This window comes from Aotus nancymaae, unplaced genomic scaffold (assembly GCF_030222135.1).
Source record: "Aotus nancymaae isolate 86718 unplaced genomic scaffold, 86718_ANA_hifiasm-v0.15.2.pri h1tg000049l, whole genome shotgun sequence".
Classification (NCBI taxonomy): Eukaryota; Metazoa; Chordata; class Mammalia; order Primates; family Aotidae; genus Aotus; species Aotus nancymaae.
The window spans coordinates 2,065,860-2,076,439 of NW_026988463.1; the positions used below are offsets into that span (position 1 = coordinate 2,065,860).

The window sequence follows — 10,580 nt, forward strand, 5'->3', positions numbered from 1 at the left end:
CCAACCCGTGACTCAGGCAGACTCCTGGGCGTCCCCCTCCAGCGCATGCCCACACCGCGGGCAGGCCTGCCCCTCACCACGCAGCCAGGGTGCCCCGCATTCTTCTGTGTAAAACTGACCGCTCTAGAGGGAGAGGAATGGTGGGGCGGGGCTGGAAGCCCGACAGGAGTGAGCAGTGGGGAATGGAGACGGATGGTGGCCGAGGTCACACAATGCAGTGAATTCACTTCATGCCACATAACTGCTCACTTAGGATAGTTACTTTTGTTGTATGTATTTTACAATTTTTAAAAAGCAAACCAAAACCCACCAAGAGTGCTTCCCCCATGCCTCAAATAAAATCCAAACTCCGAAAGCAGCTCCCTGGTCCAGCTCACTCACCCTGACCCCAGGCCCGCTCCCACCACCCATGACTAGCTCCCAGTTTCTGGGGTCACCCTACAGACCACCCATCTCAGCCATCCCCTCCCCAACCCTCCACCCACGGAGGTAGGGCGCTAGTCAGTGGAATGTGGTAGGCAGGGCCCACGGCTCACCAGCTCTGGGACTGGGTGCCCTGTCTGAGGTGGGGATGCCTAACAGGCCAGCTCTGGGTTTAGCTGAGGACGGGTAAGCGCCTACAACCAGCAAGCTGGGCACAGGTGCTGCTCAGCCTCAAACACATCGCTGAGAACCTCGCCTGGCTCTCCCTGCCTGGGAGCCCGGGCTGACAGCTCCTCTCTCAGGCCCACCTCAGGCAGGCGCTGGGCAGCCACATCATGAGGGGGCCACGTCGTCAGGGGTGCATGGCTGTCGGGGAAGAGCTGGGTATCCCTGTACCCCACATCTCCCAGGAGGTCAGGATCCACATTGGGTGCCTGCTTTCCTGGGCTACCGATGTACCCCCTGGGGCTGTGGGCTGAGATCAACCCCAGGCTCTCCCTCAGGCCAGGCCCTGTCTGGCAGGTGGCTCTTCCCTGGCTGTTCTCTTCCAACAGGTGGAGCCTAGACCATCCTCATCTCTGAACCTGGAGACATTTCCTTAACTGGGCTTTGCAGCAGAGGGGAAGGAACAGTGGCAATGCCAGGTGCATACCTCCTGCACCCAGGACAACACCTGTGAGGGGGAAGGGGGCCACCCGCCCCAGAACCCAAATGGAAAGTCAAGACAACCACCCCTGACCTGGGGCTACACCAGCCCCTGATGTCTGGCACCATCATGGCTGTCCTCAAAGCCAGAAGGCTCCCAAAGCCCACCTGCGTCACAGCTGTTCAGGGCGCCTCACGGCCTGTGCTGGCCTCATGGGTGTGTGTCAGGGCCAAGGGGATATGGAAGATGGCAGGATGACACTAACGGGGTGCGCAGGGCACACTGGTGTCTCCCATACTGCCCTCCAGCACCAGGCAGGGTCACCACAGCCGGCAAGCACCAGGCCTGGGGATGGGTGAGGAGACAGGGTTGTTGAGGAGACAGAATGCAGGTCATCCATGGCACTGAGGGCTGGGCAGGCCAGGGAGCAGAGGGCACAGGTTCCAGGCACAGCCTCCTTCCTGGAGGTCAGAGCGGACCACCTGGCACTGTGCCCTGGCCCACAAGTAGGCCGTGGGCTCCACGCCGCACACCCAAGTCAGGTGCAGACAGCAAATCCCTGACTGTCCACACCCCCTGTGCCCGGCCCCGCCTTCCTGCCCACTTTCCACCTGCAGCCTACAGCGGCTTCACCCCACGGTGCCAGCCTCTGACTGGCTGCCCTCTCCCTCCCGCAGTGACATTTTCTGGGGCCTGCAAGTCTCAGGTCCACCTCATGCAGACAGGCCCTGCCCTCCACAGGAGGGCAAACGGGAACGGTGCCACGTGTGAGCACAAGCAAAACCCAGAGCCGAGTCAAATCCTACTGGGTACACGTTTATCCCAGCCACTGCCTCTGGGGCGGCCGCACAGGCCCTGGGCATCAGCCCAGCAGGGCTCCCAGCTCGCTCCCTGGAGTCCAGCTCCCCAACCACCCGGCCCTGACGGCATTCAGCTGTGGCCGGGCGTGCTCTCAGCTGAGGTCCTCCTCACTGCCTGGCTGCCTCCGCCTGCCACACCAGCTCACCCGAGATGTAGGTGGCCTGGACGTGGAGGGAGTCGTCGAGCACCACGAAGTCTGGGGCAGAGCCGGGCGGTGAGTAGGGGGCAGGAGCGGGACCGCCCACCCACCCCAGATCTGCTCCCCGACAACCCGATGCTGGTGGGGAAACCGAGGACCAGGAACACGACCTGTGCAGGACACGCTGACCCGTCACAGACGGACAACGCTCCCTGCAACCCTGTGCCTGGCTTTGTCTGCAACACCGGAAAGCCTGCCCTGATGGCAACTGAGGCTACAACAGAGGCTGGCAGCTGGCAGCCCACCTGAGCGAAGGGAGCCAGCGAGGAACCACCCTCCCTGCCCCTGTCTGGCAAGGCTAGACTGCCCGGTGACCCTGAGATGGGCCCTCACCTGCGTCAGCACCAAAGTCCAGGGTCCCCTTACTCTTCTCCAGCCCCAGCAACTGGGCAGGGTGCAGGGATGCAGCTTCCAGGGCCAACTCCACGCTACAGCCTGCTTGGGGGACATAACTGGGTGATGGTCCCCAAGCCCATGTGGCTTTGCCAGCAGCCCCCCACCACCCCAGCACTCCCTGTCTCAGGGACTCTGCAGCAGGCCAACAAGGGTCCCACTGGTCTGTCTGTCACCCTGGGCCTGAGTCACCACATGCCCACTGCCCAGGAGCTCCTGTGGGCAGGACCTTGGCTACACTCCAGGCACCTGGTCCAGCCCCTGGGGACCCACCGGCCACAGACCACCTGCACCCGCACCTGTGCTGCTCACCGACCTGTGGCCTGCAGGAAATGCCGGACGCAGACGTCCATTGGGGCTATGCTGCCGCTCAGCGTCTTGGTGCCTTGAGAGCAGAGAGGGCAGGCTCTGGGGGGTCGTGGGCCACCTGGCATGCGGGCTGGGACCTGGGGCCCAGTGGGTCGGGGCGCTCACCTGCCACGTAGGCCGTCAGCCCGTCCACTTCCACTTCCTGCTGTCCCAGCGTGTGCCGGCCGTTGCCCAGGCCCAGGGCAGGGATGGCATCGGTGACCAGCACCAGCCCTGGTGGAGAAGAGGCTCAGAACCTGCTGGCCCAGTCATCCCACCTGCCCCAACCATCTACCTGGGCTTACCCTGGGGGTGGGCACGGTGGGCAATCCGCAGGGCGGCAGGGTTAGTGTGCGTGCCATCTGCAATCATCCCATAGAAGATGCAGCGGCCCACAGGCAGCCGGTCACTGGTCAGGAGCCCCACGATGCCTGGGTCGCGGTGGTGGAACTGGGCAGGGTCGGGGAAGGGATGGCTGAGCGGACCGCAGGGGCTGCTGGGACCCTGCCCCACCCCCGGGGCCCCACAGTGCTCACAGGCAGCATGGCGTTGAAGAGGTGGGTGATGAAGGCGGCTCCGCTCCACACAGCATCCTCTGCCGCCCGCAGGTCAGCCACTGAGTGCCCTGCGGGACCTGGATTCAAACTCTGCACCTGGCCCGGGTCCCCCAGGCAGATCTGCCCTGAGCTGGCCCCTCACCTAGGGACACGCAGATGCCTCGGGCCGTCAGCTCCCGGATCACCTCGTGGCTACGGCCCAGCTCCGGGGCCAGCGTCACGATGCGGACATTGTCCAGGGTACCGTAGGTGGCCAGCAAGTCCTGGAAGGCATTGGCCTCGAAGGAGCGGAGGTGGGCCTCGGGGTGTGCGCCTCGCTTCTCCCGGCTGATGAAGGGGCCCTCCAGGTGCAGCCCTGGGAGGAGGGAGTGAGCGGCTCCAGCAGGCCCCCGCCCCACCCAGCCCTTCTTGCCTGCCCTCCCCACCAGCTGGGCATCTGGAGGGGTTGGGGCTGCCAACAGGTCCCGCAGGAGCCTCCCAGGGTGGGGGTGGGGAGGGGGTCAGCCACTCACCGAGGACCCCTGCCCCATGGGGACCACCACTCTTCACAGGGATCTGAGGAACAACCTGGGGGGAACCAGCTGTTAAAGCCCTGTCCCCCACGGCCCACGCCCAGAGGCCACAGCCCTGCCAAGGCCAGAGATTGAGGGTCAGAGTTCAGAGCCCAGCCCAGCCCAGCCGCCTCTCCCTTCACAGGGCTCAGGGAAAGCACAGCTGGCAGAACTAAAGGACACATGGCAGGAGCAGGAAGAAATGACAGGAGTGTGGGAGGCCAGCAGCCCCCGGGCCACATAGGCAGGCGTGTGGGCACTGAGGGCAGCCCAGAGAGCAGGGCCAGGAGGCAGGAGGCGGGAGCCGAAGGGACGCTGGGGAAGAGCTCAGTGTGGGCGTGGCGAGCACTCAGCACTGTGTGGCCCACACCATGGCGGGAGCTGGATGCCATCAGGAAGACGGAGCGCATCAGGGAGAGGGCGGACACGGGCACGTACCACGCATCTCAGAGGTCGGCAGGTGGGCAGGCACCCCAGCCCACACTCCCTGCAACACAGTCACGGGCCTGGGCTGCTTCCCAGAGAGAAGAGCTTCAGGTGAGGATGGTGGCTGGACTGTATCCTCCCCTGAACTCCCACCCTACACAACAGTAAGACTTGTTTCTGAGACACAGTCTCGCTCTGTTGCCCAGGATTTCAGCTCACTGCAACCTCCACCTCCTGGTTTCAGCGATTCTCCTGCCTCAGCATCCGGAGTAGCTGGGATTACAGGCATGCACCACCACGCCCGGCTAATTTTGTATTTTTAGTAGAGATGTTTTGCCATGTTAGCCAGGCTGCTCTTGATCTCCTGACCTCGTGATCCGCCCACCTCAGCTTCTTAAACTTCTGGGATTACAGGCGTGAGCCACTGCACCCAGCCAATAGTAAGACTTGTTTTGAGACGGTCTCACTCTGTCACCCAGGCTGGAGAACAGTGGCATCATCTTGGCTCACTGCAACCTCCGCCTCCTGGGTTCAAGCGATTCTCCTGCCTCAGCCTCCTGAGTAGCTGGGACTACAGGTGTGTGCTACCATGCTCGGCTAATTTTTGTATTTTTAGTAGAGACGGGTTTCACCATGTTGGCCAGGCTGGTCTTGAACTCCTGACCTCAGGTGATCTGCCTGCCTCAGCCTCCCAAGGTGCTGGGATTACAGGCATGCACCACCACGCCCAGCCAACAGTAAAATTGTTAAGAGGCTTAAACCTGGGGGTGAACAGAGGACGAGAAGAGGACAGCCTTTAGGGGCTTGGCAAGCAGACACCAGGCAGGTCTGGGTCGGTGCACGCAGCAGGGGAAGTGACCCCCACAGGCTCAGGCTGGTGCCTTGAGAAGTGGGGTGATGGGGGGACCAACAGAAGAGCGCCTGCCCCAAGTGTGCTAGCCAGGTCTCTGGGTAAGTAGAGCAGAGGGCCCATGGCAAGGGTTGGTGTGAGCACAGCAGGAACTTGGGAAATGTGTGTTACTGAGGCGCTTGGCAAGCTGCCAGCTAGGCCCAGCCCCTCTGAGCACAGCAAGACTCTTCTCAGGGAACCTGGACAGTCTAAGAGAAGGACCCGGGGACTCCAACCTACAGGTGTCCCCACAAAACCCCTCCCACAAGCTGGGTCCCCTGTTCTGAAAGACAGTACACCACCACGTTCAGCAGGTGGCCTGGGCAAACCTCGGAAAGGAGCCCGAGCACAAGAGGACAGGGCCAGGCGGGAAAGCAGAGACCATGAGGAGAGACGGACCAGGAAAAGGGCCATGATGACCACCCTGTAGCCAGTAAGAGGTCTTTTGTCCCTGAAACAAAAATAGGATGGTAGAAAAAGGAACATTTGGCCGGCCCAGTGGCTCACGCCTGTAATCCCAGCACTTGGGAGGCTGAGGCAGGTGGGTCACAAGGTCAGGAGCCTGAGACCAGCAGGCACAGTGGCACGTGCCTATAATCCAAGCTACTCAGGAGGCTGAGGCAGGAGAATCGCTTGAACCTGGGAGGCGGAGGTTGCAGTGAGCTGAGATCGTGCCATTGCACTCCAGCCGGGGTGACAGAGTGAGACTCTGTCTCAAAAATAAGTAAATATATAATAAATAAATAAATATACAAAAATTAGCCAGGCGTGATGGCACATATCTGTAGTCCCAGCTACTCCGGCAGCTGAGGCAGGAGACTTGCTTGAACCCAGGAGGCAGAGGTTGCAGTGAGCCAAGATTGTGCCATTGCACTCCAGCCTGGGTGACAAAAAAGAAAAAAGAAAAGAAAAAAGAAAAAGGAACACTCAGCCGGGACGGTGGCTCACACCTGTAATCCAGCATTTTGGGAAGCCGAGGAGTTGGCTCACTGAGGTCAGGAGTTTGAGACCAGCCTGGCCAACATGGTGAAACCCAATCTCTACTAAAAATACAAAAATTAGCTGGGTGTGGTGGCGGGCACTTGTAATCCCAGCTACTCAGGAGGCTGAGGCAGGAGAATGGCTTGAACTCGAGAGGCAGAAGTTGGAGGGGGCAGAGATCGCACCACTGCACTCCAGCCTGGGCGACGGACGGAGACTCCATCTCAAAGAGTAAATAAACAAATAAATGGCCAGAGAGGGGAGTGAAACAATGGGCAGGAAGCCTGGAGTTGAGGTAGGAGCTAAAAAACTAAGCAAAGAACACTCACCGTAAAGCAAGCAGAGATGGCAGCAGAGAAAATGTCACTCAGCCCATGTCCCTTCACACCACCCTGATGACTGACCTACGTGGCTGTTCTGGTCACAATTATGGGGAACTACTCGGGGAGGATGAGGGAGAGAAAGAAGCTGAAAGGACTCACAGAGCCGAGAGAGCACTGATGTTCAGCTCTCCTGGTGCAAAGCAATGGATTCTGCCCTACGCTGAAAGACTGAGGCCAGCGTAGTTTTTCGAGATATGGGGGCAAATTCCAAGAGTCCGCTGGGTTGAAAGTGATTGTCCCTAGTGTGGAAGCTGGTTGGGGCAAAGGACCGCTGTTTTTCTTCACAAGCCCTGTGGCTAGACAGGTTCACTAAAGATCAAAACAGAGAAAGAAAAAACAAAAAAGACAATGGCTGAGTTCTTCTAGAACGGAGCTTTAGAAGGGAACAAGAGAGTGCTACATAGCGAGAGTAAAAGATCAAGTGAGTGGAGGGGAGCGAGGCACCCTCCAGGCAGGTAAGCAGTCGAAAATGTCAAAGTGTGGGCGGCGTGTGGGGCCACAGGCAGGGGCCTGGCTGCCCCTCGAAGGAGGTGCCTCACCTTGGCTCAGCAGGTAACAGACTTGAAGCAGAGAACAAAGTGATGTGACCTCTCAAGTACCATAGCAAAGAGCAGGCAGAAACCCCCCGAAAAAGAGCAGGTGGTCTCAGTGGACCACACAGGACAAGAAACGACCTAGGCAACTCCTGGAAAAGTGGCATCCAGTTCTACCCAGGGTGAATGGGTCCTGGAAGAGGTGGTATTCATGGTGGCAGGAGAGCGGAGTAAAGGGGCCTCCAGCTTCTAAGATGATCCAGGCGGGAGGCCTCGCAATTCTCACCCTCAATAGTTGACTCTCTGCCTTCATCCCAGAAGTGTGTGCTGAGGGTCTGTAAGACACCTGGACTGCAGCAGGTGCTGGGAAGAAAACCCAGTCCTACTTGTCAGAGACTCCTCAAAAGGAAGAAGAGCCACAGTCCCTCCCACGCCCGTGCTGGCTGGACTTACCCGGGCAGTGGGGGGCATGGTGGGGACAAGTGGGCCACGCTTAGCAGAGGAGGCCTGGGGAGCAGGAGTGGGGAATGTGCCTGGGGACAGAGAAGAGGCTGGACAGGCAGGAAAGGAATGCTGCAGGGTGGGGCGGGCAGAGGGGATGTGCTGAGTCCTGGATCTTGGACGGGTCGCTCTAGCAGGCCCCAGAGCCCCAGAGAGCAGCTGCGAGGATCAGGTACCAGGTAGCAGCAGGTTGTTGACGTCTGGTTTTTGACAACTGACTGTGTGGGGAGAGCTGTGGGAAATTTCTAAAAAGATGTCCACGGCTGACACTGAGTGGGTAACAGCGTACGACGCACGACACCAAGCACCCAATGCCCCGAAGAGATGCATACTGCCATCATCCTCACTTTGGGTTTGAGGAAACGGAGGCTTACAAAGGCAGAAGACTGTCCTGACACATGTTAGCAGGAGGCCAATGCTAAATCCAAGAAGTCCTCGCCCAGAGCCCACACACCACCCCCACTGCTCCCTGCTCTGACTCTACCCGTACCCTGGGCATGTAACACACGCTGTGACCCTGAAATGACTCCTATGCTGGAGGGGGAGAAATGGCTGGGGCTGTGGACAGAACTAGAACACAGACGGCTCAATTTAAGTACTCTTAACAGTGTTCACTTTCTAAACTCACTAACACTTGTGGTTACATAAGCAAACATTCGTTATTTAAAGAAATCGTTGCTGGGCGTGGTGGCTCACGCCTGTAATCCAAGCACTTCGGAGGCCAAGGCAGGCAGATCATCTGAGGTCAGGAGTTCAAGACTAGCCTGACCAATATGGTGAAACCCCGTCTTTAAAAAAAAAAAGAAAGAAAGAAAGAAATCGTAAGCAGTGGCCGGGCACGGTGGCTCATGTCTGTAATCCTAGCACTTTGGGAGACCAAGGCAGGCAGATCATGAGGTCAGGATTTCCAGACCAGCCTGGCCAGCATGGTGAAACCCTGTCTCTACTAAAAGTACAAAAATTAGCTAGGCATTGTGGTGCACACCTGTAGTCCCAGCTACTTGGGAGGCTGAGGCAGGAGAATCACTTGAACTCGCGAGGCGGAGGTTGCAGTGAGCCGAGATTGCGCCACGGCACTCCAGCCTGGGCGACAGAGCGAGACTCTGCCTCAAAATAAATAACTAAACAAAAAGAATAGTTAAGTAAAAAGGAAAAAACAGGCACGACGGGGCCAGGCACAGTGGCTCTTGCCTGTAATCCCAGCACAGTGGGAGGCCGAGGCAGATCTCTTGAGCCTGAGTTTGAGACCAGCCTGGGTAACATGAGACCTCCATCTCTACAAAAATTTTTTTAAATTAGCTGGTGTGGTGGCACAAGCCTGTAGTCCCAGCTACTCTGGGGGACTGAGAGAGGAGGATCTCTTGAGGCCAGGAGTTCAGAACCAGCCTGGGCAACACAATGAGACCCCATCTGTACAAAAAATGTTAAAACTGGCTGGGCATGGTGGCACACACCTGTATTCCTACGTATTCACGAGGCTGAAGCAAGAGGATCGCTTGAGCAGAGGAGGCTGAGGCTGCAAGGCGCTATAAACACGTCACTTTATTCCAGCCTGGGCCACAGAGCAAGACCGTGTCTCTTAAAAAAAACCGAAAACTAAACAAAAGGTATGTTGTATACAACCTACTCTCAAATAGTCCAGTAAAAAACAGTAGCGTACGCAAGCCAAAAGGAGCCTGAATAGTAACACACAAAGCAAAGACTTAACCCTGGAGAACCTAAGTTTAGAAAAAAAGACAGACCAAAGACAACCAGATTTCTTCTGGGCAGGAAGGAAAGTGGAAGCGTGGGGCACGCAGCACAGGAGCACAGGGAGTCTTCTGGAAGGCGTGTTCCACCGAGTCACACATCACAGACAGGTTGGGGAGGAAGAGCCTGACCAGGGACTACAGCTGTGCCAATCACAGAGTCCCCTGCGACCTTGGTTAAGGGGGTGGTTTCTGAAGCCGGGAGGCGGCCAGAGTGCAGTGCAGGGGTGGGGACGGACAGCCTATAGCTCGGAGGGAGGGTGCTGAGCCAGCAGTATGGGGACAGTTGCGGAGAACGGAAGGTCTAGGGAGGCCAGACAGAGCGACAACTGTGAGAGAAGCACAGGGGCGGGACCCGGGCCCGGCTCGGGTCTGCAGGGGAGGCCAGACTCACGGCCACCGAGTACGTGCTGGGGGCGGGGCGTGAGTTTGAAAATGAGGGCGCTGGCTGCTCCAGGAGCCCTCTCCGCCTGAGCCAGAGAGCCTCACCTCACCTTGTGATAAACCTCCGGTGGGGAAGTGACCAGGGTGGGGCAGAAGGAGGTGACACCGTGCGACAGGATCCTCCGGGCCACCAGGGCAACCCCCGAACCTACGTCCTCCGTGGCCTGGGAGAAGTCAACACCAAATCCACCTGCGGCCACAGAAAGCGGGGGGTCGCACGGCGCTCAGAGCTCCTCCCCTGGGTCCCCCTGCCGCCCCGGGCCGCACCGTTGATCTGCACGTCGATGAAGCCGGGCGCCAAGATGCGGCCCCCGCAGTCCCGCCGCTCGTCGGCCACGCGCCGCTCCTCAAAGAAGAGCTTCTCCGGGTCCAGGATGCGGCCCCCGCGCACCCAAAGGTCCTCCCTGCGGATGGAGCGGGCGGGCGCTGGCATCGCTGGCCCGACCCCGGCCCCGCACCCCGCCCGACCCTGCACCCCGCCCGGTCCCCGGCCCCGCAGCCCTCCGGCCGGCGCCCACCTGAGCAGCTTCCCTCCGCGCAGGATGCGGCAGTTGGTGAACTGAAGCACCCGGGCTCCCACCGCGCCCTGCCCGCCGCGCATCGTGAGCCCGGTCCGCAGCAAGCGGCCCCGGAGCCCCGCGGCACCAAACCCCGCGCCCCAACCCCGGCCTAGAGCGCGGCCGCGCCCACGTGACCC

General features: G+C 59.5%; 2 protein-coding genes across 3 annotated transcripts; one reads left to right on the forward strand and one right to left on the reverse strand.

Annotated features, from left to right (window-relative positions):
• Positions 1-409: 409 nt before the first annotated feature.
• CEMP1 (cementum protein 1) lies at positions 410-1,840 on the forward strand. Its single transcript, XM_064362915.1, is given in 11 exon segments — positions 410-489; positions 615-661; positions 664-705; positions 708-751; positions 753-936; positions 939-995; positions 998-1,099; positions 1,102-1,137; positions 1,140-1,220; positions 1,223-1,424; positions 1,687-1,840. Coding segments are annotated over 11 exon segments (1,029 nt in total).
• A 29-nt stretch (positions 1,841-1,869) lies between these two features.
• AMDHD2 (amidohydrolase domain containing 2) lies at positions 1,870-10,484 on the reverse strand. 2 transcript variants are annotated; one of them, XM_012441958.3, is made up of 11 exons: positions 10,402-10,484; positions 10,151-10,287; positions 9,934-10,073; positions 3,940-3,994; positions 3,570-3,782; positions 3,407-3,495; positions 3,176-3,320; positions 2,997-3,104; positions 2,839-2,907; positions 2,463-2,564; positions 1,870-2,126 (listed from the first exon to the last, which is right to left on the reverse strand). In XM_012441958.3, the coding sequence occupies exons 1-11, from the start codon at positions 10,482-10,484 to the stop codon at positions 2,038-2,040; spliced, it is 1,230 nt and encodes a 409-aa protein (XP_012297381.1). In that variant the 3' UTR covers positions 1,870-2,037. The 2 variants fall into 2 exon arrangements, with proteins under 2 accessions (XP_012297381.1, XP_012297382.1); XM_012441959.2 differs by lacking the exon at positions 2,839-2,907.
• Between the last annotated feature and the right edge of the window lie 96 nt (positions 10,485-10,580).